At 34.8% G+C, this 27,923-nt stretch overlaps 1 protein-coding gene and 1 long non-coding RNA gene across 4 annotated transcripts; both read left to right on the top strand.

Moving 5' to 3' along the window:
• nphp3 (nephronophthisis 3) lies at nucleotides 1-27,923 on the top strand. 2 transcript variants are annotated; one of them, XM_022666955.2, is made up of 28 exons: nucleotides 1-94; nucleotides 2,342-2,725; nucleotides 3,231-3,356; nucleotides 3,660-3,810; nucleotides 7,056-7,208; nucleotides 7,492-7,625; nucleotides 8,369-8,529; nucleotides 9,153-9,330; nucleotides 9,864-9,938; nucleotides 10,624-10,779; nucleotides 13,055-13,158; nucleotides 13,373-13,487; nucleotides 14,156-14,299; nucleotides 14,987-15,084; nucleotides 15,189-15,291; nucleotides 16,552-16,634; nucleotides 16,999-17,137; nucleotides 17,855-18,019; nucleotides 18,272-18,366; nucleotides 18,825-18,947; nucleotides 19,501-19,690; nucleotides 20,413-20,654; nucleotides 21,260-21,335; nucleotides 21,801-21,928; nucleotides 22,877-23,117; nucleotides 24,473-24,598; nucleotides 25,369-25,484; nucleotides 26,086-27,923. In XM_022666955.2, the coding sequence occupies exons 2-28, from the start codon at nucleotides 2,402-2,404 to the stop codon at nucleotides 26,252-26,254; spliced, it is 3,915 nt and encodes a 1,304-aa protein (XP_022522676.1). In that variant the 5' UTR covers nucleotides 1-94; nucleotides 2,342-2,401; the 3' UTR covers nucleotides 26,255-27,923. The 2 variants fall into 2 exon arrangements, with proteins under 2 accessions (XP_022522676.1, XP_022522677.1); XM_022666956.2 differs by lacking the exon at nucleotides 1-94 and adding an exon at nucleotides 1,049-1,645.
• LOC125802330 (uncharacterized) lies at nucleotides 17,156-17,671 on the top strand. 2 transcript variants are annotated; one of them, XR_007439362.1, is made up of 3 exons: nucleotides 17,156-17,244; nucleotides 17,389-17,460; nucleotides 17,581-17,671. It is a non-coding gene; the product is annotated as an uncharacterized LOC125802330 (long non-coding RNA). The 2 variants fall into 2 exon arrangements; XR_007439363.1 differs by having other exon boundaries at nucleotides 17,389-17,448; nucleotides 17,581-17,626.

Genomic DNA, 27,923 nt, shown 5'->3' with positions numbered 1-27,923 from the left:
ACGAAGGATCCGTAGAGGGAGGCGGTTGCCCCTGGTGATGGAGGGACTGTGGAGGACGTTCCCGTTTGTTTACTTCAGTCCGAGTTTCATTAATGTAAGAATTGTTTAATTTTCTTTATCAGAACTTTAACACTGACCCGTATCCGCGCGGAAACAGCAGATTCAGCACTTTATTATATTTAAAAGCGCTGTAAAAGATTAACTACGTTTATAATCAGGGACCGGACTTTACAGACGGTCCCTTACGGTCTCCAGCGCCGCTGCAGGGATTCCGCTCAGTTTTCAGAAAATATCCTCTGAAAAACGTAAAAATCGGTTGTTTTTGAGTAAATGTAACGTGTGTATTTTGTTTTCTAAACATAAGTGGTTTGGATAATGTAGTTTAGGAGAGTTTATGTCGCTGTGTGTGATCAGGAGAACGGCCCAAACAATAAACACTCAATATCGAATATCAAACTAACGCAACACTTTAATTAACTGATATTTAACCACTTTTTAGCTTTTGCCCGCGAGTTCAGTGGTTATTTTCGTTTAAAAGCCAGTTATCTAGAGTTGTCTACCGTTTTCTAGAGTTATCTGGAGTTATTAGCAGTTAACTTGAGTTATTTAACAGTATCTAGAGTTATCTGTATTGATCTGATGTTATCTATAAGTTAGTTATCTGACGTTTTCTGGAGTTATTTAGACTTATTTAGAATTATCTGCAGTTATTTAGAGTTATCTGCACTAATCTGGACTTATTTAGAGTTATCTGCAGTTATTTAGAGTTATTTGTAGTTATCTGGAGTTATTTCGAGTTATTGAGAATTTTTTTAAGTTATCTGCCGTTATCTAGAGTTTTTTCAATTTATCTGCAATTATCTAGAATTATTTATAGTTATTTGCAGTTATCTAGAGTTATTTGGTGCTATCTGTAGTTTTCTGGACTTATTTAAAATTATCTGGAGTTATTTCGAGGTATCTAGTATTATTTATAAATGATTTGCAGTTATTTGGAATAATCTAAAGTTATCAGCAGTTATCTGAACTTATTTAAAGTTATAAGCAGTTATGTGGAGTAATTTAGCGTTATAAGCAGTTATCTGGTGTTATCTAAAGTTATCTAGAGTCATATAGAGTTATTTAGAGTTATCTGACGTTATCTGGAGTTAAATTAATCTGTAGTTATCAGAAATTATCCAGATTTGTCTGGAGTGAGGGGCAGTTCTCTGGAGTTATAGTTAGTCAGAAGGTAACTGTGATCAGTTCAGGCTTCAGGATGGAGTAAAGTGCTGTGGTTCAACACAACTTCACTATTATACACTAGCGCCTCGTTTACAGCAGATTTATGTGAAAATCAGCTCTTCATAAAGTGTCTCTGATTTTTAAATAACCAAACAATAACTTGGCAAGGCTGCTTCTCTGACTGACCAGTGCTTTTCTTGCTGGATCTGTTAGTTCAGTTTAGGTGGATCCTGTTCATGGATTGGTAGGTTTGTAGAAACAGTTTTAGTAGAATAACTTTTTCAGATTTTGTTTTTTGTATGATGGATTGTGGAACAGAGCTGCTTGGGATGTGTTTTTATAATCTAACCCTGCTTTAAACTTCTTCTCCACATCTTTATCTCTGACCTGTCTGCTGAGTTTATCACACTGCTGTTGGATGGTGAGGAAGTAGAAAAGGTTCTTTTGAATCTTGCTTATCATATTTTGTATGTGGGTGTGTGTCAGATTAGAGAACTATGATAAGAAATGTGACATTATCGTGAGAAGCATGTAAATTCAGTAGAAGTTTATCTCTCACAGGTTGTTACTTCTCTTTTTATATCTTAAATCAAGCAAAGCATCACAGATCTGCTGCAGTGCCTGCTTAAAGGTCTCATTCCAAAATCTTTTATTTTTTAATTCATATTAAAGTGTCTAGTTGTTTCTCTAGTATGAATGAATACCATGTGAGCTGTTTTGTTTTTGTGGAAAAAAAGCAGTGCTCCGGTGATCCAGTGTAACACTGCTTTAGTCTGGTGGAGGAGTGGAGGGGCGGAGAGAAACGATAGGATTTCAGCTCTTGCTCATGAATATTTATTGATACTTTGACACCAGTAGGCAGCAAGACAAACAACAGTTAGAAACGTTTTAAAATAAAGACATTTTTAGACTAATAACAGTTCAGGTCACATTCTTACCACAAGCGAACTGGTCTAGAAAATAAATTTGTGCATTGGGCGGGGCAGATTACGGCGGAAGATGGGGTCAAACTTGGTGGCGTAATTTATTATGCATTACTGTTTCCAAATTAATCTGGTGCATTAATGCTTTAACGCTAACAGCCCTACTATATGTACTTTCTTTTCTTCATCCACAGGGCCTCCAGTGGTGCTTCAGCCAGGGTGGAATCTGGTAGCTGAGTCGTACCCGGAGCACCATGGGCACGGCCTCCTCTCTGGTGAGCCCCGGGGATGTGATTGAGGATGGGTACGGTGCAGGGGGCGGTGAGGCGTGCGAGATCCCGGTGGAGGTGAAGCCTAAGGCCCGACTCCTGCGCAGCTCGTTCCGGCGCGGCCCGCGGGGCATCGGCGCCAGCTTCAAGTCCACGGGCTCCGTGGAGCTGGAGTACGCCGCCGAGTACGACCGACTGCGCAAGGACTACGAGATTTTCCGCGTGAGCAAGAACAACGAGATCGCCTCCATGCAGAAGAAGGAGGCCAAGCTGGACGAGGAGAACAAGAGGCTTCGAGCTGAGCTACAGGTGAGCAGGACTCATACTGTCCTGTAGCCCTATCTGGACAGGATTATTTTATCAGGGGGGCGTCTGTGTAAAATATTTCACACTTCTACTCAGTAATAAAACTCCTGCATCCGGACTGCAATTGAAAAAACAGGAGGATCAGTGAGTTTTTAGGCTTTTTTTCTTGGTCACATGACATCACGACGTTCAGTAGCTCCTCCATTTCCACTCCCTGTTGTTCAGAGAAAAACAGTAGATAATTCAGCCTGTAATTTTCTCAGAGGACGTCTGAGGAAAAACACATACATGATTGTTCTGCACGAGAATAAAATCACAGAGGATAAAAACCCCCATAAATGAGAGAAAATTACCCAGAACCCCCTGAGAAACTAATCCTGTCCAGACAGGGGTGTGAGGAGTTATGCTAGTAGATTATGACCTAATATACAAAAGGTTTATGACAAGTTTCTTTCTTTATGCCTGTGTTCTTTATTTCTATATTTATATCTGTGTCTCTGCTTTTCAGGCTTTGCAAAAAACTTATCAGAAGATTCTGAGGGAGAAGGAGAGCGCTCTGGAGGCAAAGTACCAGGCCATGGAGAGAGCAGCCACGTTCGAACATGATCGAGACAAAGTAAAACGCCAATTTAAGGTGTGTATCTTACTCTGGGGACAGTAACAGAAGGAAAAATGTAGATAAAAAAAAAAAAAAACCGATTATTATCGAAAATACTATGAAATATCGTAATATTACCCCTAATTTCAACTATGCCCAGTGTAAGAGGAGTAAAGTCCATTAATTTCCTTACTTGTGGCACAATTACTATTACTATACAAAGTTAAACCTGCAGTCTTCTGCTTGTTAGCCCCTTTTCTATACAGTAGAAAAAAGAACATTATTCATTTTTCTGTTTAACCCTGTGTATCATCATTAACTCTTAACTCATTAACTCAGATCTTCCGTGAGACCAAGGAGAAGGAGATTCAGGATCTGTTACGGGCTAAACGTGATCTGGAGTCTAAACTGCAGCAGCTGCAGGCTCAGGGTATTCAGCTGTATGATCCGGCTGACTCCGACTCCGATGACAACCGTACGAGCATCACAAGTAAGAACATAAACTATATAACATATATAACTAACATATATAATGTATTTATGAAACAGCTTTAATACGTTTTCAAAATGTAATAAATAAATCCCCGTAACAGTCTGGCAGAGGTACTTTAAAACAGGGTGTCTGTAGATCCTTAAAAAAAGTCTAAAGGTCCTGTTTTAATGAACTATAGGCGAGTTGTTAACCGTGCACCGTGCAGCTTGATGTAGGGTGTGTCAGTGTGTCTTTGCTATCATAATGATGGGGAAAGTACAAACTTGCATGGCACGAAACATGCAAAAGCATGTATTTCTCTTCTATTTCTCTTAATTAATCATAGGTGTGGCGAAATTGGGGCACAATGAAGTGCAACCCACGCAGCTTAATATAGATAAATAACTAATGAAGTAACTTGTAATCTAACTTTTAAGTTACTTTTTAAATCAAGTAATCTATACAGTAACTAAGTTATTTTTTTAAATCAAGTAATCTATACAGTAAGTAAGTTACTTTTTAAATTAGGTAATCTATACAGTAACTAAGTTACTTTTTAAATCAAGGAATCTATACAGTAACTAATTACTTTTTAAATCAAGGAATCTATACAGTAACTAAGTTACTTTTTAAATCAAGTAATCTATACAGTAACTAAGTTACTTTTTAAATCAAGGAATCTATACAGTAACTAAGTTACTTTTTAAATCAAGGAATCTATACAGTAACTAATTACTTTTTAAATCAAGGAATCTATACAGTAACTAAGTTACTTTTTAAATCAAGTAATCTATACAGTAACTAAGTTACTTTTTAAATCAGGTAATCTATATAGTAACTAATTACTTTTTAAATCAAGGAATCTATACAGTAACTAAGTTACTTTTTAAATCAAGTAATCTATACAGTAACTAAGTTACTTTTTAAATCAAGGAATCTATACAGTAACTAATTACTTTTTAAATCAAGTAATCTATATAGTAACTAATTACTTTTTAAATCAAGTAATCTATACAGTAACTAAGTTACTTTTTAAATCAAGTAATCTATATAGTAACTAATTACTTTTTAAATCAAGGAATCTATACAGTAACTAAGTTACTTTTTAAATCAAGTAATCTATATAGTAACTAATTACTTTTTAAATCAAGGAATCTATACAGTAACTAATTACTTTTTAAATCAAGGAATCTATACAGTAACTAAGTTACTTTTTAAATCAAGTAATCTATACAGTAACTAAGTTACTTTTTAAATCAAGGAATCTATACAGTAACTAAGTTACTTTTTAAATCAAGGAATCTATACAGTAACTAATTACTTTTTAAATCAAGGAATCTATACAGTAACTAAGTTACTTTTTAAATCAAGTAATCTATACAGTAACTAAGTTACTTTTTAAATCAGGTAATCTATATAGTAACTAATTACTTTTTAAATCAAGGAATCTATACAGTAACTAAGTTACTTTTTAAATCAAGTAATCTATACAGTAACTAAGTTACTTTTTAAATCAAGGAATCTATACAGTAACTAATTACTTTTTAAATCAAGTAATCTATATAGTAACTAATTACTTTTTAAATCAAGTAATCTATACAGTAACTAAGTTACTTTTTAAATCAAGTAATCTATATAGTAACTAATTACTTTTTAAATCAAGGAATCTATACAGTAACTAAGTTACTTTTTAAATCAAGTAATCTATATAGTAACTAATTACTTTTTAAATCAAGGAATCTATACAGTAACTAAGTTACTTTTTAAATCAAGTAATCTATACAGTAACTAATTACTTTTTAAATCAGGTAATCTATACAGTAACTAAGTTACTTTTTAAATCAGGTAATCTATACAGTAACTAAGTTACTTTTTAAATCAAGTAATCTATACAGTAACTAAGTTACTTTTTAAATCAAGGAATCTATACAGTAACTAATTACTTTTTAAATCAAGGAATCTATACAGTAACTAAGTTACTTTTTAAATCAAGTAATCTATACAGTAACTAAGTTACTTTTTAAATCAGGTAATCTATATAGTAACTAATTACTTTTTAAATCAAGGAATCTATACAGTAACTAAGTTACTTTTTAAATCAAGTAATCTATACAGTAACTAAGTTACTTTTTAAATCAAGGAATCTATACAGTAACTAATTACTTTTTAAATCAAGTAATCTATATAGTAACTAATTACTTTTTAAATCAAGTAATCTATACAGTAACTAAGTTACTTTTTAAATCAAGTAATCTATATAGTAACTAATTACTTTTTATATCAAGTAATCTATACAGTAACTAAGTTACTTTTTAAATCAAGTAATCTATATAGTAACTAATTACTTTTTAAATCAGGTAATCTATACAGTAACTAAGTTACTTTTTAAATCAGGTAATCTATACAGTAACTAAGTTACTTTTTAAATCAAGTAATCTATACAGTAACTAATTACTTTTTAAATCAGGTAATCTATACAGTAACTAAGTTACTTTTTAAATCAGGTAATCTATACAGTAACTAAGTTACTTTTTAAATCAGGTAATCTATACAGTAACTAATTACTTTTTAAATCAAGTAATCTATACAGTAACTAAGTTACTTTTTATATCAAGTAATCTATATAGTAACTAATTACTTTTTAAATCAAGTAATCTATACAGTAACTAAGTTACTTTTTATATCAAGTAATCTATATAGTAACTAATTACTTTTTAAATCAAGTAATCTATACAGTAACTAAGTTACTTTTTATATCAAGTAATCTATATAGTAACTAATTACTTTTTAAATCAAGTAATCTATACAGTAACTAAGTTACTTTTTATATCAAGTAATCTATATAGTAACTAATTACTTTTTAAATCAAGTAATCTATACAGTAACTAAGTTACTTTTTATATCAAGTAATCTATATAGTAACTAATTACTTTTTAAATCAAGTAATCTATACAGTAACTAAGTTACTTTTTAAATCAAGTAATCTATACAGTAACTAAGTTACTTTTTAAAGGAGTAATCAGTAATTATTTTACATTTTAAAAGTAACTATGCCAATCTGACTCACTGAATTGATGGATGCTAGTCTCATATTTTGTGTTAAATTTTGCCTTTTTGTTCTATATAATACAAAAAATAGCTGATTTTGGATATTTTTACTTTTAAAAAGTACTTTATCTCTGCATGACTTTAATCTGCACTTTCGATCTGATGTATCAGCATGCACTGATGCAGTTTCTGTGTGTGTGTGTGTGTGTGTGTAGCTGCAGGGACTCAGTGTGAGTACTGGAGTGGGGGAGTGTTGGGTAGTGAGCCCTCTATGGGCAGTATGATGCAGCTGCAGCAGGCTCACAGAGGACCGGAGTTTGCTCACAGTCTCATAGACGTGGAGGGGCCTTTCGCTAATGTTAGTAGAGGTAAGTGAAATATACTGTGTGCAGTGGCTTGCAAAAGTATTCATACCCCCTGAACTTTTTTTTTTTTTACATTTTGTCATCTTACGACCACAGAATTTTAAATGATGTATCATTTTCGTTTCACTTCACAATTATGTGCTAATCTGTGTTGGTCTATCATTTAAAATCTCAATAAATTACAGAAGACAAAATGTGGAAAGTTCAAGAGGTATGAATGAATTTACATTTGCATTGATTAATTTACATTTTGCATTTGTTTAATATCTTTCTTTTTTTATTTTAGATGACTGGGATGCAGCTGTGGCCAGTCTGCTGCAGGTCTCTCCTCATGTCTCTCAGGCTTTATGGAGCAACACAGTCCGCTGTTACCTCATCTACACCCAGGAGACCAGAGCAGAAGTTCAGGCCTTTATACAGGTACACGTGTGTTGGCACCTACATACCATTCCTGAGGACTGGACTGATCTCTCTATAGAAAGAAAATTGTCAATGCAGAATTTCATTGTTGATGCATCATTAATGTGTGATGGAGAGAGAGAGAGAGAGAGAGAGGGAGAGAGAGAGGGAGAGAGAGCCTGCACAGGAGAGCAAAAAAGGCAAAGAGAGAAAGACACACATACAGTGAAAGGGTGAGCATGCTGATTGGCCTCTCCTCATACTTAGTTGGCCAATGAGGTTTCAGTCTGCAGAGAGCTGCTGAGGAGAGTTGTAACAGTATTCACTCCTTCATTACTATTAATAACATTAGTTAGACTAACGTTAGCTGGATAAGCGTTAAAGAGATATTGTTCTCTGGACACTCCATTAAATTAAGTTATATGTTATAATAACTACAAACTAAAAAATATTATATATTTCAGGGAGGTATTTCCTTGGAAAAAAATAAATAAAAAAGAAACACACGTATCCTAGAATCTCCTAAAAATAACATCCAGCCCGTGTGAATGTTTCCTATGATATACTGTGTCATTTTTAGTTTAGTATAGGTTCATCAAACTATCAAAATGTACTGCAAAATTGGTCTTGGGGCCTAAATGTTTGGCTCTCCTCGCCAGTAGAAAGTACAAATTAAGAGCATGACAAAGTAGTTGCTGCACTAGCAGAGATTATCACTCACAGCCTAATTGTAACTGCATGATGATCCTCTCTGTGTCCTTCAGACTCATTCCCCCGGGTTAAAGAGGTTTTGTGAGGGTTTGGGTCATTTCTACCTGAACGTGTGTTTTCCTGAGGAGAAAGCTGCTCTGTATCCTGATGAGCGTAAGCTGGAGATCGAGAGGAGCTCTGTGTGTGTGCTGCTGCTCAAATCCTCAGTGTCCAGGTCAGTCATGCTGTACACACTTTCAACACATACAGGGGTTGGACAATGAAATTGAAACACTGAATTGGAGCAGCCTGGTGTTCAATCTTCATTAATTGCACATTATTGCACCAGTAAGAGCAGAGTGTGAAGGTTCAATTAGCAGGGTAAGAGCACAGTTCTGCTCTAAATATTGCAATGAACACAACATTATGGGAGACATACCAGAGTTCAAAAGAGGACAAATTGATGGTGCACGTCTTGCTGGAGCTTCTGTGACCAAGACAGCAAGTCTTTGTGATGCATCAAGAGCCACGGTATCCAGGGTAATGTCAGCGAGATACCACCAAGAAGCACCAACCACATCCAACAGGATTAACTGTGGACGCTGTAAGAGGAAGCTGTCTGAAAGGGATGTTCGGGTGCTAACCCGGATTGTATCCATAAAAAAACATAAAACCACGGCTGATCAAATCACGCAGAATTCAATGTGCACCTCAACTCTCCTGTTTCCACCAGAACTGTCCGTCACCACAATCAATTATTGTGCTCTAAAACCAGGTGTTTCAGTGTTATTCTCCAAACCCTGTACATACAGACTCGCACACATAGTGTATCTCTGAAGTGTGTGAGTTTCTCTGCAGCTGTGTGGTGGAAGATGTTGAGGAGGCGTTTGTGAAGTGTCCAGACTCTCGTCCTCTACTGCTGTACTTAAAGACCGGAGAGAAGAAAGCGGAGGGTGAGGGAGCGTCCGGACTCAGCCCGGCCACCAGAGAGCTGCTGGAGAGAGTCAACACTGCCGACAAGACTGCTAAAGTTAAGGTAAAGAGTATTATTACCTTTTACATAGGTGCGTGAAATAAATCAGTCATTAAAATATATCTCTACTACATGCTTAAGATTAATATCATATATATTGGAAGAATAACTTCCAATTTAAAAATAAAAGTAACATTTAAAATCTGGAACCCATTTACCTTTGCTTTTTATATTCTAGAATTAGAGCTTTTATTTTGTAGATTTTTTTAAATTAAATATTACTTCCACAGTATCAGCTTCATTCACCAATATCTGTTTTAATATAAATAATTAAAAGCGGGAATCATTACAACATACAGGCCTAACTCTCCTTTAGTCTATTTATATTTTCTACTGCTAAAGCTAAATCCTTTAAATAATAAAAACTCATGGCATCATCTACCTCATCATAAATTCCAGCATTTTACAATGTTATTAATTGCTTGTGGAATAACAAATAAAACAGGGATCCGGATTCAATTCCCTTCTTTACGTAATCAACCTGATGTGTGTGTGTGTGTTTGTGATTGTGTGTGTGTGTGTGTGTGTGTGTGTAGGTCGTGGATCATGCAGGCTCTGCTGAGGATGGAGCAGCGCTTATTTACGCTCAGTTAGAGAAGATTATTAAACAGGTATGCTTTCTTTCAGCCATAATACACCTAATAAGAATATACTAGAATTATACTTGTTTGGGTTTAGCAGAATAGCCATCCTTTTTTAAGCCTGAATTATTTATATGCATTTGTTAAACACAGCTCTGGAAAAAAATAATAGCTCATGATGAGTTTCTCAGATTTTACGAAATTAAAAACCTCTGGAATTTAATCAAGAGGAAGATGGATGATCACAAACCATCAAACCACCAAACTGAACTGCTTGAATTTTTGCACCAGGAGTAAAGCAGCATAAAGTTATCCAAAAGCAGTGTGTAAGACTGGTGGAGGAGAACATGATGCCAAGATGCATGAAAAAAACTGTGATTAAAAACCAGAATTATTCCACCAAATATTGATTTCTGAACTCTAAACAACTCTGAAAACTTTATTTGAGGTCTGAAATGCTCTACAAATATAAATAAATGCTCTAAATGAGAATATTTTTATTAGGAATTTGGGAGAAATGTTGTCTGTAGTTTATAGAATAAAACAACAATGTTCATTTTACTCAAACATAAACCTATAAATAGCAAAATCAGAGAAACTGATTCAGAAACTGAATATTATGCCCCTGTTTGTATTTTTGCCATTTTTGCTGTTTTTTACATGTTGATATTGAATCGATAAGCTGTTTTTTTAACGTGTTTGTGTGTTTGTATAGGAGTTGCTGGGATTGGAGCTGGAGGACAGTGGAGTGGTGGAGGAGAGAGAAGAAGCAGATTCTGGAGATGTTCTCTGGGATCTGCATGATGAACAGGAGCAGACTGAGGCCTACCAGCAGATCTGCAGCGTTGCAGCCAGCCTCAACTTCCAGAAGGTTCCTCCCACCATTAATACTTACTCGCTTTATATTACATTACATTACAGATGCATCTAAAAAAAATGAATATAATTGAATGATTCAGTTGAAAATATGAAATTCATATATTATATAGATGTATTAAACACAGAGTGATCTATTTAAGCGTTTATTTCTTTTATTGTTGATAAAAGATTAGAGCTTACAGACAATGAAAACTAAAAAAGTCTGCGTCTCAGAAAAGTAGAGTATTAAATAAGATCAGTTGGTACTTTTGGCAGTGTGGGCAGTGTGCCAAATCCTGCTGGAAAATGAAATCCGCATCTAAAAAAAAAAAGGAAGCATGAAGTGACACTTTAGACTGGTAAAGCCTCAGGAAATGATGTAATTTTCTATAAAAGCAATGTGTTGCATAAGATTCTTGGCAGATGGTGTGATGGTTTGCTTGCAGAATTTTCTGGTTAACTCCAGTTTCAAAATTGCATAATGAACTGAGGAAATGTAAACTTACACCTATTTCACTTTTCTGTCTTCTGATACCCTTCTCCTGCTTTATGAGCTAATGAACATATAGATCTTGTTATATATAGACCTATAACTCTTGTTATATATGTATAGACCTATAGATCTTATCTTCTGTCCTGCTGACAAACAAGATTTCGCTACCTATACATCTTGTTATCTATAAACGTATATATCTCGTTAGACCTATACTATCTTCTACATCTTCTGTCCTGTTGACATATAGCATTAAACTACTTACAGACCTTGTTATCTACAAAGATATATGTCTTATCTACAGAACTTTAGATTTTGTGAACTAGAGATCTATAAATATTGTTATATATAGACCTATAGATCTTATTATCTATAAACCTTTAGATCTTGTTATTTGTAGACATATAGATTGTTTTATCTATATAGATCTTGTTACCTATATATCTATAGATCGTGTTACCTATAGACCTATAGATCTTATCTATAGACCTATAGATCTTGTTATCTATATATCTATAGATAGTGTTATCTATAGACATATAGATCGTGTTATCTATAGACCTATAGATCGTGTTACCTATAGACCTATATATCTTATCTATAGACCTATAGATCTTGTTATATATAAACCTATAGATCTTGTTGTCTACAGACCTATAGATCTTATTATCTATAAACCTTTAGATCTTGTTATTTGTAGACATATAGATCGTTTTATCTATATAGATCTTGTTACCTATATATCTATAGATCGTGTTATCTATAGACCTATAGATCTTGTTACCTATAGACCTATACATCTTATCTATAGACCTAAAGATCTTGTTATCTATAAACCTATAGATCTTGTTATCTATAAACCTATAGATCTTGTTATCTATAAACCTATATATCTTGTTATCTATAAACCTATAGATCTTGTTATCTATAAACCTATAGATCTTGTTATTTAGAGACTTATATATCTTGTTATATATAGATATATAGATCTTGTTATATATAAACCTATAGATCTTGTTGTCTACAGACCTATACATCTTATTATCTATAAACCTTTAGATCTTGTTATTTGTAGACATATAGATCGTTTTATCTATATAGATCTTGTTATCTATATATCTATAGATCGTGTTACCTATAGACCTATAGATCTTGTTACCTATAGACCTATATATCTTATCTATAGACCTATAGATCTTGTTATCTATAAACCTATAGATCTTATTATCTATAAACCTATAGATCTTGTTATCTATAAACCTATAGATCTTGTTATTTAGAGACATATATATCTTGTTATATATAGATATATAGATCTTGTTATATATAAACCTATAGATCTTGTTGTCTACAGACCTATACATCTTGTTATCTCCTGTCTTTTTGCTTTTAAGCCTATAAAGATGCTCCAACCATAAAATATTTTTATGACCTAAAGGAGCACAAAACCTCTGCTGAAAAAAGCTTTGCTGTTTAGGTTAGACTCTGTTTGACTGCTAATTGTATACAGTATTAATGAAAAATATTCAGTTATATGTCAAATAATAAGAACTATTGAAAGCTCCCTCATGCCTTTGGGTTCTATTAAGTAGAAAATGTAAGAATATTGTTATTTACTCATTTATTAAAAAACGTTTGATTTCTTTTATTTTGTGTTATTCTGTGTTTTAGAACCTCTTCTAATTCTCTTTTTCATGACCCCAACTGTACTAAAGCTTCAGCTAATGGAAGGTTAACAAACTTTAAAATGTTTGTAGTTTTTCTTTTTATTAATTTTCTCTCTCTCTTTTTTCAGTATATTGATAGACTGAATGACATGGTTGCGGCTCCTCCTCCCACTCCTCCTCTGCTGGTGTCCGGAGGTCCAGGATCAGGAAAATCTCTGCTGCTTGCTAAATGGTATTTTTAGCTGCATAAAATCAACATTGCATGTGAGACAATTCATGGATTCATTAATTAAATTCCCTTTTTTATTTATTCACTTTTTTATTCACTTTTTTTAAATTCACATTTTAATGCACAGTGTTAGAAAAAAATAATTATTTATTGTTTTAAGTGGAGCTTGAATGAGTTTCTGTATTTTACAATATTTTATTTTTAATGTGTTAAATAGGATTGAACTGCAGCAGAAACACTCCCCCAACACCCTGATCCTCTATCACTTTGTGGGCCGGCCTCTCTCCACCAGCGCAGAGCCCGTGCTCATCATTAAACGCCTCACTGTGAAGGTCTGACACACACAATCAATCAATCAATCAATTAATCAATCAATCAATCGACATTTACTTTCAGGGAAACCCTCATTTTCAGTGCAGCCGAGCAATTAAAAAATTAAAGGGGCTGAAAAATAAGGTTCAATTGTAAAAACAAGCAAACAATATAATATTTTATTTTTATTAAGAAGAAATAAAATGATTCATAATAAAAGGATATTCAGACAGCCTAAAATGTAAAGCAATAAAACAAAGAGATAAATAATAAGAATAATAAAACATAGTAATATAATACAAATATAAAAAATAAATAGAGGACTATAATAACACCCAAATTATAAAAAAGGTAATTGATGGAACTAAAATAAATTATTAATGACAAAAAGTTTAAAAGTATAAAAGATCGAAATAAATGAAATAAAAAGGTAAAAGACCAAAAGTAAAACAAATAATAAAGTAATAAAATAAATAAAGAAATTAAATGGAAAAAAATAAAATAAAATAAGGAGGCTAAAAGGTCAAATATAAAATTAGATAATAAAAAAATAAATAATAATAAATAAAAGTAATAATGGATTAATGGATTTTGCAGTATTTATATATATGTGATATTAATTGCTGCTGAATTGCTGATGGATGATGATGGTGATGATGATGATGATGATGATGATGTTGTTCTGCAGCTCTTGCAGCATTTCTGGTCTATCTCTGGTCTGTCTATGGACCCGTGTAAAATCCTGGAGGAGTTCCCGCGCTGGCTGGAGAGGCTGTCCGCTCGCCACCACGGAAATATCGTCATTGTTATTGACTCCATCGACCAAATACAGGTTAGCTGCTGTTAAAAAATCACATTAACGCTGCTGATCACTGCACTACTCCGTGCAAATGCAGTTTTTAATTGAGTTTCCAAGCTGGTTTTCAGCCCAACCAGCTCTCCTTCCTGCCACACTTCTAAACCCATACATCATCCATTGCCCCTCCCAAATTAACCCTCACATTTTATTTATTTATTATTATTTTTTTTTTTTTTAGCATTTTTCAGATTTTAACTTGAGGGTGGAGTCAGCAAAAATGAGGGGGGTTAATGTCTGTTTAAGCTTGGAACAAAATTAAAACATTGCAATTAGGACTGTTTTTTTAATGGACGATATATTGTTTAAATAATTATTGTGATAAATTATTTTTTTTTGCCATTTTTAAAGTTTTTACATTTTTAGTCCTGGTTTTTAAATCATTTAAATAAAAATCCTCCACTTTAAAGAGTCAGAATTATTTCTGTATAAGGGACTGATGTTTAATGTGCTATGTTTATGATCAGATTTAACCCATTTTATTACCTTTTTGTACAGTTATTTTCATATTTTTGTTAATTTATGGTCGTTTTGGTCACTTTGTTGTCTGGGCTTTTCTTTTTGTGGTGAATCCCGCTTTCCTCTACCCAACACGCCTCTGCACTAACACAGAAACAGCTCATTTTAACAGTTTCTTAACTGTTTTGTCTGTTTTGTACCCAGAATGCAGAGCGTCATATGAAGTGGCTGATTGATCCTCTTCCTGCTAACGTCAGGGTGCTGGTGTCCGTTAACGTGGAGACGTGTCCTCAGGCCTGGAGGTATTTTTTTTATTTTAACACACACATACAGCAACATGATAACGTACTAAACACTTTAAACACTATAACCACAGCTAATCTAATAGTTTTTATCCTGGATACAGACTGTGGCCCACGCTGCACTTAGACCCTCTCAACCCCAGAGAAGTGAAGAGTGTCATTAACACAGTGTGTGTGAGCACCGACACCAAACTCACTAAAGACCAGGTGAGTGTGAACAACTTTTAACTGTTACATTACACTACTTTACACTAATAACTACACTGTTACATGATGCTCCTGATTGCTTTATATTAAGTAGGTATTGGTATCGGTATCGGTATTGGTATCGGCATCAGTTTATGTATCATTATTACTATTGGTATTGGTATCAATATCAGTAATTGTAATGTATCAGTATTGGTGTTGGTATCCATAATGGTATCGCTATTGGTATTAGTATAAATATCAGTAATTGTATCGGTGTTGGTGTCTGTATTGGTTTTAGTATTGGTATTAATATCAGTAATTGTATGGGTATTGGTATTGGTATCAGTACCATTAATTGTGTTGTATTGGTGTTGGTATCAGTATGATATTGGTATCAGTATGAGTAATTGTATCGGTATTGGTATCGGTATCAGTATCACTAATTGTATTAGTATTAGTATTGGTATCAGTAATTGTATTGGTATCGGTATCAGGATCACTAATTGTATTAGTATTAGTATTGGTATCAGTAATTGTATTGGTATCGGTATCAGGATCACTAATTGTATTAGTATTAGTATTGGTATCAGTAATTGTATTGGTATCGGTATCAGGATCACTAATTGTATTAGTATTAGTATTGGTATCAGTAATTGTATTGGTATCGGTATCAGGATCACTAATTGTATTAGTATTAGTATTGGTATCAGTAATTGTATTGGTATCGGTATCAGGATCACTAATTGTATTAGTATTAGTATTGGTATCAGTAATTGTATTGGTATCGGTATCAGGATCACTAATTGTATTAGTATTAGTATTGGTATCAGTAATTGTATTGGTATCGGTATCAGTATCACTAATTGTATTAGTATTAGTATTGGTATCAGTAATTGTATTGGTATCGGTATCAGTATCACTAATTGTATCAGTATTTGTATCTGTATTGGTACAAACATCCATGTATTTGTACTCATACTCGATTGGAAAAAAATAGAATTGATAAATCCCTATTCTCCATCATTTGTTTATTTTCCAGTAAATCGGCTATTTAGTAAAAGATATTTGTTTTTCAGCAACAGGAAAAAAAACAGATTTAAAAGTGAAAAATGATTAAAAATAAATAAAAAAACAGATAAATATTATATTAGATGTTTCCATATATTCCTGCTTTATTTTTTCACACTTACAAACATTCACTTTGTTAAACTTCAGTGTTTTCTCTCCTGTCTGTAATATATCACTGTATTTTTTTTCTTTTTTTATTGTGTAAAACAGGAGAAGAAGTTGGAAAAGCACTGTCGTTCAGCTTCTACCTGTAACGCTCTTTACGTCTCTCTGCTCGCCAGAATCCTCACACAGTGAGTTCAGATCTTTCCCTGTTTCTGAAAGTAGCTTGTGATTAGTTTAGGGGTCAGTAAAAGGTCTTAAATTTCTTAAATTAAATTCTGTGTAATTAAGGTCTTAAATATTCTTACATTTTCTGCCCTTTGGCTGTAGGTATTACATTTTCAGACGTTGTGTTTAATGCCGGTGGGAAAACACATGCTAACTTTAGCAGTGAGTTAGCTACGTTACCAGAAAGAGAACTAAGGGTAACTGAGAGCTAGCTAACATAGTAACGTTAGCCATGAGTAACTAGCTGCATAACTGGAGAGAGAACTAAGGTTAGTGGAGAGCTAGCTAACATAGTAACATAGTAACTGTCTTCCTGGTGTTTCTCAGCTCTAAATCCTCCTCGTCGTTGGAGAGGACGCTGAATCAGTGCGTCTCGTATCAGGATACAGTGGCGCTGTACAGACTCTGCCTGAAGGTGGCGCTAGACACACTGAACACCGACAGAGAGAGAAACGTTATGAAAGAGGTGAGCTCATCCGAATAGCTGGGGTTTAGACTGGGGTTTAGACTGGCTTTTAGACTGGGGTTTAGACTGGAGTTTAGACTGAGCTTAAAACTGGAGTTTAGACTGGGGTTTAGACTGGGGTTTAGACTGGGGTTTAGACTGGCTTTTAGACTGGCTTTTAGACTGGGGTTTAGACTGGGGTTTAGACTGGGGTTTAGACTGGCTTTTAGACTGGCTTTTAGACTGAGCTTAAAACTGGAGTTTAGACTGAGGTTAAAACTGGGGTTTAGACTGGGGTTTAAATTGGGGTTTAGACTGGCTTTTAGACTGGGGTTTAGACTGGAGTTTAAAGTGGGGTTTAAATTAGTGTTTAGACTGGGGTTTAGACTGGAGTTTAGACTGGAGTTTAAAGTGGGGTTTAAATTAGTGTTTAGACTGGGGTTTAGACTGGGGTTTAGACTGAGGTTTAGACTGGAGTTTAGACTGGAGTTTAGACTGGGGTTTAGACTGAGATGTAGTTTATTTTGTCCTTTATTTTTTAATTATCCATTGCATTAAAAACGCTGTTTTGTCTGAAAGATTCGGTCAGATTAAATAAACTGGGAAAGCTAATTGTTTCTGCTTCTGTTTTATCACATCAGATACATCAGGATCTCATTTAACTATATATTTACATTAATTTAATTGTATTTATTATTTATATTTATAAATATATTTGTATTTCTTCTTCTTCTGCAGTTATTGTGTTTGATTAGTGGAAGTCATAATGGCGTCAGTGAGACGGAGGTGTTGGAGATGTTTCCGGAGCTGAGTTTTCCGGCTCTCTCCTCTCTGCTCTACAGTCTGAACAGACTCCTGATCCTCACCTTCGGCTGTGGACTCGTCCGCTTCCAGCATCTGCAGGTTCCTCACTCTTCTATAACTCTGTGTGTGAGAGAGAGAGACAGAAGAAATAGAGTATAATATATTCAGTTAATGGTATTAGCAATAGGTCTTTGATAACAAACAAATACTTTGAATACGATACCAATACCAAAACAATACTTTTTTTCTTAATTGCAACAAAAAAAGTGATAATTATTCTCACACAAACTCGAGCAGCGCTCCAGTAACTGATATCAGAGTGTGATTAGTGATGTTTGGTCGTGTCTGCAGGCGTGTGAGGCTGTGATGCAGGAGTTTCTGGATGGAGGGAGGAGCTGTGCTTCATACAGAGAGAAACTCATTCGTTATTTCAGCCAGCAGCTCAGGTCAGCACTTCATTTTATTATACACATTTATCTCTTACTCAAACAGCTCAAAAAATTACAATATTATTAAAAAGTTACTTTATTTCAGTAATTCAGTTTAAAATGTGTTTAAGCGTTTATTTCTTTTATTGTTGATGATTATGAAGCTTACAGCCAATATTAAAAACCCAAAAATCAGTGTCTCAGAAAATTTGAATATTATATAATGAGACCAATTGTTACTTTTGTTAGCAGTGTGGGCAGTGTGCCAAGTCCTGCTGGAAAATGAAATCCCTTACATCTCTATAAAAGTTGTTATCAGCAGAGGGAAGCTGTAAGATATGAAGTGCTGTAAGATTTTGTGGGGAAACTAAACTGCACTGACTTTAGACTTAATAATAAAACACAGTGGATCAACACCAGCAGATAAATATATACTGTGTGTGTGTGTGTGTGTTTTATATTTTTTGTTGTATCAGTGAGAACAGAGTGACGTGGAGAGTTGCGGATGAGCTTCCCTGGCTGCTGCAGCAGCAGGAGGACCGGAGTAAATTACAGCTCAGTCTGCTCAACCTGTTCGTGTCTCAGAATCTGTACAAGAGGTTGAAGCTCTCTAATCTAATTTATCCTTCACTAAATATATCTATTAGTCCTCTCTTTCTGTCCTTGTTTACCTTTTTCCTCTCTAGTGCAGGGTTGTGCAGGGCAGGAAATAATCATTTAATAGGGCAGTTATTGCACCTCGCTGACTGAGTTCAGTGAAGTCTAAATTAACATATCATATATACAGCTCCGGAAAAAATATATTTTCCAAATTAAAAACCTGGAATATAATCAAGAGGAAGATGGATGATCACAAACCATCAAACCACCAAACTGAACTGCTTGAATTTTTGCACCAGGAGTAAAGCAGCCTAAAGTTATCCAAAAGCAGTGTGTAAGACTGGTGGAGGAGGAGAACATGATGCCAAGATGCATGAAAAAAAACTGTGATTAAAAAACCAACCAGGATTATTCCACCAAATATTTATTTCTGAACTCTTAAAACTTTATGAATATGAACTTGTTTTCTTTGCATTATTTGAGGTCTGAAAGCTCTGCATCTTTTTTGTTGTTTCAGTTGTTTATTTCTCATTTTCTGCATGTTCTGTTTAGGGGTCATTTCTCGGTGCTCCTGACGTACTGGCAGTTCGTAGGTAAGGATAAAGTCTCGATGGCTGCAGAATATTTTGAAGCTCTGAAGCAGTTTGAGCAGAGCTGTGAGAGCGAGGAGAGCATGAGTAAACTCGCCAACCTGTACGAGACACTCGGACGATTCCTGAAGGACCTGGGGCTGCTGAGTCAGGTACACACACACACACACACCCTTATACACACACACACACACAGGTGTTATTGCAGTAAAAGGTGGCTCTACTAAGTTTTGTAATTCTCAATTATGTGTGTATAATAACATTTGTGTTGGTTTAACATTTAAAATCTCAATAAAATACATTTAGGTTTGTGGTTTGAAGATGACAATATGTGAAATACTTCCGACCCTACAGTGTGATTGGCTGAGAGGTGTTCTATAAGTACCATTAGCAGCCAGTAATGCACTGTAGCTGAAGCTCACCCTGTATTACTGCGTCCACATACAGGTAACCTAGCAACGACGCAGCGCTTACAAACCAAACAGCGCAGCTACAAACAAACAGAGCAGCAATGGAACTACTGTATTTTAATTGGTGGAGTTTTAATTTTATAACCAAACAGATCCTATTTTCTCCTCCTCTTTAACTCTTTAAAATCTTTTAATAATCAGTGGTAATGGAACTGTGGTATAATCACAATAATACACTCAAGGTTCATGCCAATATTACACATTATAGCATGAACCTCGAGTGTATTATTGCTTTATTGGTTTCTTTTTTGTGTGTGTGTGTTTAATTTGTGCATTTATGTAAACAGTTAATTATTGTAATCAGTTATTATGGATATAAACTCATACATAAAGTATGCATATTTGATATGCTGATATCACAGTGTTTATATGTAAATTCCTCTGTTATATTCTCTGTTCTGCAGGCGGTGGCTCCTCTGCAGCGCTCTCTGGAGATCCGTGAGACGGCTCTGGATCCGGATCACCCCAGCGTGGCTCAGTCTCTGCATCAGCTGGCCGGGGTTTACGTTCACTGGAGGAAGTTCGGAAACGCGGAGCAGCTTTATAAACAGGCTCTGGAGATCAGCGAGAACGCGTACGGAGCTGAGCACTGCAGCGTCGCGCGAGAGCTCGACTCACTCTCGCTTCTCTACCAGAAACAAAACAAGTACGCCCGCTCCCCACCAGACCTGAGTACCACTTTAACATTTACCATACAGATACTGATACTTTGAATACTTTGATACTTTTTTTTTTAATTGTAACAAAAAATACTAAAAGTGATAATTATTCTCACACAGTGTATTTATTAAACATTCGATATGAGTAATCTCATTCTCATACAGTAGATTTTTCATTATTTAAAAATGATTAGTTGCTTAATATATTAATGGAAACTATAAATAGTAAATATTAAACCCTGCACATATTTCTTACATGTTTATTAAAGGGTATTTCAATGTAAATAAAGTAATTGTTTAAAAAATACAGATGGATGGATGGATGGATGGATGGATGGATGGATGGATGGATGGATGGATGGATGGATGGATGGATGGATGGATGGATGGATGGATGGATGGATGGATGGATGGATGGATGGATGGATGGATGGATGGATGGATGGATGGATTTTTTATATCAAATTTTGATACCCAGCCCTGCTACTCACAACATTCTCTAACTCAATGTCCTTACTGATACTTTACTGTCTGATATTTGATTGATTGATTGATTGATTGATTGATTTAAATTGTGTGTTCTGTTTGGTAGGTATGAGCAGGCCGAGAAGCTCCGGAAGAGATCCGTCAAAATCAGACAGAAAATGGCTCGGCAGAAAGGCCACATGGTGAGTAGAGAAGAGCAGATTTATTAGTATTGTTGATGCTTTGATGTAGAATTTCTGGGCAGTAACAATAGCCTATATTAATTATTAACACTTTGTTTTGCACAGATACCTGTTTCTGACTATTTTGCATTTTCAACCTAAGTATATATATATATATATATAAATATAGTTCCTGGAGGTGCTGAACAATAGCTGCTGCTTTTCCTTCATGCTGTGAAGCTCCAGCTCATCTCAATTAAATCACCTCAAATCACCTTAATCTCAGTTCATCAGCTTTAGATCAGGAGATTAATGTGGGGGACTTTTACTTTTTTAGTGTTTAGCACGTAATTCCATATGTGCTGCTTAATCATTTTCATGACTTTAATATTAATCTACAATGTAGATTTGATGCATATGCATGTATATGTAATCCAGGTTGTGTTTGTGTGTGTGTGTGTGTGTGTGTGTGTGTGTGTGTTGCAGTACGGCTTCACTCTGCTGCGTCGGAGAGCGCTGCAGTTGGAGGAATTGACTCTTGGCAGAGACTCGGCCGACTGCGCCAAAACCCTGAATGAGCTGGGAGTTCTGTACTACCTCCAGAACAACCTAGAGTTAGTGAATACCTCCTAATCCCACAATACATTACTGCACAACACTCCACTGATTGATTAAAACCCTGACAACAGTCAACTGTCAACTGCCCAATACACCCCTGTACACCCCAGATTGTTGAACACGCAAATAAATGTGCTGCAGAGCAGAAATCGCATAGATTTCAGCTCTTGCTCATGAATATTTATACATGCAAATACATCACGTCTCATTGGCTAACAGTACTGCAACACCAGGAGGCAGCGAGACATTTTTACACTAATAACATCAGTTTACAATGTCATATGTTACTTTACAACATGTGTAATAATGCCCTGCTAAGTGCAGTTCAGCCACTGACCTAGTCTTAGAGTCTCTGTAAAACACCAAATCCACCGGAGATCCTATTCAAACCTGTAGTTACTCACACACAGAGGTGTGTAGTCTAGGTCCAGAAAGTAAAAATCCACCCCGGGGATTTCACTTTTAAGAAGTGTGAACAGAACTGTTCTAAACATACATCTATCTCAATTGTACTTGGCTGGTGGTGTTTTTCCTCCATAGACTAATTCTAACCATTTGTTTCTTAGCTCTGAATTACTGGGTAAAGTATATAAACACTGATGTGTTATTCGCACAAATAACACAGGAATGAACTGCATGCTGTTCCTAGCGCTGTTAGTTATCTCCTATCTGACGAGACGGCGTAGCTACCTGGCTTCAGCTCTGACTGTGGGCGGTCCCGAGCCGAGGTGGGCGGGGCCATGAATACTAATTGACGGGTTAAAGTAGACACGGTGCTTTTCCTGATTGACTCGTTTTGTTTTTCTGAATATTTTCTTTTACTAGCTGCTGCAGAAAATGAGGAAGAGGTTGAGGAAGAGTTTCATCATGTGCAGCATCATAAACAACTCAGAGAAACCCACTGTATTTCACTATGGTAAAGTTGTGTTATTTTGTGTTTTCAGTGCAGCGAAGGTGTTTCTGACTCGTTCTCTGGAGATGAGGCAGCGAGTTCTGGGAGCAGATCATCCGGACTGTGCTCAGTCTCTGAATAATCTGGCCGCTCTGCACTGCGAGAGGAGGGATTACGAGAGCGCCGAGCTGCTGTACGAGAGAGCGCTGGACATCCGCAAACGAGCTCTCGCGCCCGACCACCCGTCTCTCGCCTACACCCTCAAACACCTCGCCATGCTCTACAAACGCAGGGTACGTCCTCCTGTTTCATCACCATTTATCACCTCTTTTATTTTATTTTGTCTCCTTAAACTTTAAATAGTACCACCTCCACCAAATGTGAATGGTGGAGATCCACAGGGTTCAATTGTAGGGTCTATGAAGCTGTAAAAAAAAAACCTTTTAGATTTTAATCATTAATATTTTCATGCATTACATGTTGTGAGGTTATCTGGTGTACCATCCTGAAATACTTTATGTACCACAGTTTGAGAACTAGAGACAGTTACTCCAACAAAAGCAGGTTCAAATCCTAAATTTGCTTTTAGCTACAGAGCAGGAGCAAGCTGGAGTTCACTAAAACTATTTTTCTCTTTCCCTTTTTTATTTTATTTATTTTGTCTTTTTATTCATTTTATTCCTTGTTTTGCATTTGAACTTTTACCTTTTTTTATTTGTTTCATCCTTTTATTTATTCTATCACCTTTTTCGCCTCTTGTTTTATTTCTATCATTTACTTTCTTTATAATCTGAGCGTTATTTTTAGGTTTCATTTTTTTTATCTTTTTTTTTTATTCTAATAATTTCTCTTTTAACTTCTCCTCTTGTCCTTTTATTCTGATTTTTTTAATTTCTTCTTAATTAAATCTTAGCGATTGCTTGTTTTTTTAATGCTCTTAACATTTTTATTGTTTTGTTTATGAAGTTTATGAACTTTAGCTTTTTTTAGTCTCTTTATAGAAGAAAAGTTGCAGATGTTGTAAAGAAAATCAGGGTTCCCCTCAATGTGTTACAGAGTGAAAATATATTTATTTATTTATTCATTTATTTATTCATTGATTTCAGAACGTGTTCCAGCAGCACAGTCACACATCAGATCCTCTAGGGGGCAGAAAGAGCCCTGGTCTTGTGACGCTTCCACCCCTATTAAATTAAGTCATATCTAAAATTACTGCTGTTTTTTTTTTTTTTCTGGTTCCTCTCCTTTATTTAACCATTTACTCTGTTCATCATCACTAATCTCTTTACTTACTAATCTCAAATTATATGGATGGGTTAAATTCTGTAAACCAGTTTAATGGATACAGAAATTAAGCAGTTAATGTGAGAAAAGTTTTTACCAGAAATGGTTTTACCAGACTAAGTCAGATAAAGTATATTTTAGGCCAAACTAATGTGAAGAATATACTTCAGTACTCAGTATTTTTTACAGTTTTTATTTTTTACAGTCGGTCACTATTACTAGTACTAGTACTATTAATGGTGAATTGCATTTCTGTGTACTGAGGTTCTGTGGGTGGTGCAGTATTTAACAATATAATTCAAATGGAAAAGGAAGTACTAAAGATAGTACTCTGTGTCGTGTGTGTGTGTGTGTGTGTGTGTAGGGGAAGTTGGAGAAGGCAGTGCCTCTGTATGAGCTGGCTCTAGAGATCAGAGAGAAGAGCTTTGGGCCCAAACATCCCAGTGTGGCTACAGCGCTGGTTAACCTAGCGGTGCTCTACTGCCAACTGGTAAGACATGAAACCACAACCAACACCATAATAAAGAGCATTTCTCTATTCACTCCGCTGAGCAAAGCAAATTCACATATCCAGTGATTCATTCATTATTTACTGATCTGTTCATTCTGTTTATTCTGTCTCTGAAATGTCTTTCATCTTTATAAGAAAATGTAAAAACCTTGTTTAAATGTAATTATTTTAGAGCATGAGGTTTTAATAGTGTAAAAACGCAGATACCAGATTCACATTCACATTTAAAAGAATGAAAATAAATAAAATAATTACACTTTTTAATAAAGTTCCTCCCAAATTCTTTAGCAAGTACTCTTAGTGTTTCTTAAAAGACTCATTCCATAGTTTTTAATTCACTTCAAAATGTCTAGTTGTGTCTCTAGTGTAAAGCCATGAAGCCATGTGAGCTGGTATTGGTGAAAAAAAGTGCTCCGGTGTTTCTGTATAACCCTGCTTTAGTCCGGTGGAGGAGGAGGCGGGCGGGAGAAACGATAGGATTTTGACTCTTGTTTATGAATATTTATACATGCAAACATATTGCCTCTGATTGGCTAACAGCACTGCAGCAGAGAACACCTACCTTTTTTGAATAATGCAGAATATTGTTTCTTATCGTTTGTTATCATCAAAATTATAGAAATTATTGTGAATTAGTTTTCTTTTGGGGGTTTGTGTGATTTGTACTCATAAAATTGTTGAGCAGATTTTCTTAAAAAGAACTCTTAAAAACAGAACTATATGTCTCTCTATTCTGACCTGTTGTGCAGAAGAAGCACAGTGAGGCGTTGCCGTTGTACGAGCGAGCTCTGAAAGTGTACGAGGACAGTCTGGGCCGACTGCACCCTCGCGTGGGAGAGACGCTCAAAAACCTGGCAGTTCTCAGGTTAGCTTCTTCTTATCTTACCTTCAATTACTGTTTTACTCTTTTTAGATACCTATTAAAGCAGCAGTATTTAGCATTTTATTTTATATAATATATTACATAAAAAAAATGATTCTGATTCCCTTACCTCTTCTCTTACCTGTAAATACACAGGACTTTACACAGTGTATTTATATGAAGTTGTAATTTTACTACTGTATTCTTGTGAAAATAAGATTCTAGTCTTGTAGTATTATTTCTTTTTTCTCGTTATATTACAACTTTATTCTCACAATATTTTGACTTTGTTCTTGTAATATAATGACTATTTTCATAATATTACAACATTATTCACGTAATTTTATGACTTTACTCTCTCAATATTACGACTTTATTCTCGTAATATTACAATTTAAAGTCATTTTTTTAAAAGAGACCTTAAAAACTGTCATATGTATCAGATATGGATCAAAAAAATAAATCCAGTCATAAACAAACCTAACCTGATATCACACTGTAATGAGTAGTAAAACTGAAAATAGATATTAGACAAAACATCAGGAAGTACTAAATGCTGTATTCTTTTTCTTTCTCTCTCCCTCTCTCTCTCTCTCTCCTGCAGTTATGAGGAGGGGGATTTTGAGAAGGCCGCTGAGCTGTATAAACGAGCCATGGAGATAAAGGAGGCGGAGCCATCACTGGTTTGTGGGAAAGCCCCTTCTCGTCATTCGTCCAGCGGCGACACCTTCAGCCTGAGAAGCCCCGCCCCTTTACCTCACACACCAAGGTGACCTCCAATCGATTCAAGCCGACCGGGAACGACTGTGTTACCCCAACCAGTGTGTTTACACACAATTTGATTAAGTATATAACCAGATTTTGTCAGTCAGATTTGTTTAGGGTTATATATAGCTCACATGTATCAGTACATGCCTTTTGCTTTGCGTTTCAAGCCGCACATGGTGTACTTTTCCCGTTGGATTTTTTGGACAGTTGAAAGCAAGAATAACTTTAGAATAAACAGGAAAAAATAAAAGATTTATGATCTAAAAAATACATTCATCACATAAATGGAGGCAGTGTTATATCATGGGCATGTAAAGCTGCTAATGGAATTCGAACACTTTTGTAGAAAGACAGCCAAAAAATAATATTTTTATATTGCCAAGTCAATCACTAGACCCCAACCCAACTGAAGATAGCTTCACAAACAGCTGACTGAAGACAAAACTGATGTCAGAAAGACTTAAAAACACGCAGCATCTAAACGTTTACAACAATTTAATGGCCATCAGATTGTCAACATATTTATCGTCATCATCATTTATATGCAGGTACTTTATATTACTTTATGTTTACATGAACATATGTTGGGATTTTTGGGGTGTTAATTTTTGAGTGTTTTTTATTTAGTTTTGTTCCATTGTATCTAACAGGTGCCTTTAATTACTCTACTTTTAATTACTTTTAATTAAGCTTTAAAATCATTGTCTTTATTGACTTGGGAATAACTCAATTACTGACATTTAACAAGAAGATCAAAAGTGTGTTTGGTGTGAAATGTCCAATATCCAAAATACCAGTAAACCTCTACATGTCTTGATTCATGAAATTATAATATAATTTCACAGCAAAGCTCTAAATTACTTACTTTACATTTTGATGATTTAATGATGCAGAAAATAGATGGAGTTTTATTGCCTTAATACATGTATTATTATTATTATTATTATTATTGTCATCGTAAAATAGTTTAAAAAAAAAGGATATGCAATAATAAAGTGTTTATGCCAAGGATCCATTGTTTTTTTTTTTTCTTAAAAAAAAAAAAAAAAAAAAACTAGAACTAATGCTGTTTTTAAGGGAGTTTATTTGTTTTTTATTTGTTTTTTAGCAGAGCAATGCTTAAGATTCTAAAAGTTTAACTGCTGCCACCAAGTATTATTGTATCCAGCAGGAAAACCCTGACCCTGCAGCTTTAATTTCACATTTCTTTTAGATGTTTTTGTGTAGAAACAAGCACGTTTACACCTTGTGTTAGGATCGTACCTAAATATATGAACATATACCTCTTACTATTCTAACATGCTTTTATAATCGTCTACTATTGTACAGCACACTTTATAATTTTAATACATAAATACTTAAAACATTTGCAGAAACAGTATTATAGTGTGGATTTGTTTCTGTTATTAATAATACACACTGCCTTCCACATATATTGCATAATCAAGATTTTTTTTAATATGCAGTGTCTTACTGTGAAATGTGTGTAGCCACTCAGAAGCACAGTTTTTTTGTAGTGTGGCCGTATGTGTCGTGTTGTGTACTATAATGTATTTGTTATATCTGCAGTTTTTTGCACAACAGTCTATCTATTCACATGTACAGTGTAACATGATGTTTGTACTATATTTACATATTTCATCATGTAAATATAATAAAAATGCAGGTTCTGTA

The sequence above is a fragment of the Astyanax mexicanus genome, chromosome 6, assembly GCF_023375975.1.
Source record: "Astyanax mexicanus isolate ESR-SI-001 chromosome 6, AstMex3_surface, whole genome shotgun sequence".
Classification (NCBI taxonomy): Eukaryota; Metazoa; Chordata; class Actinopteri; order Characiformes; family Acestrorhamphidae; genus Astyanax; species Astyanax mexicanus.
This window is presented reverse-complemented; position numbering and strand designations above follow the sequence as displayed.

Excerpts from the sequence above, each read along its gene's own strand:
- nphp3 (XM_022666955.2), top strand. The coding sequence starts at position 2,402 with ATGGGCACGGCCTCCTCTCTGGTGAGCCCCGGGGATGTGATTGAGGAT. Across the intron at positions 13,488-14,155 it reads TTAAACGCCTCACTGTGAAG|CTCTTGCAGCATTTCTGGTC; the intron begins GTCTGACACACA and ends GTTGTTCTGCAG. Across the intron at positions 24,599-25,368 it reads CGGTGCTCTACTGCCAACTG|AAGAAGCACAGTGAGGCGTT; the intron begins GTAAGACATGAA and ends CCTGTTGTGCAG.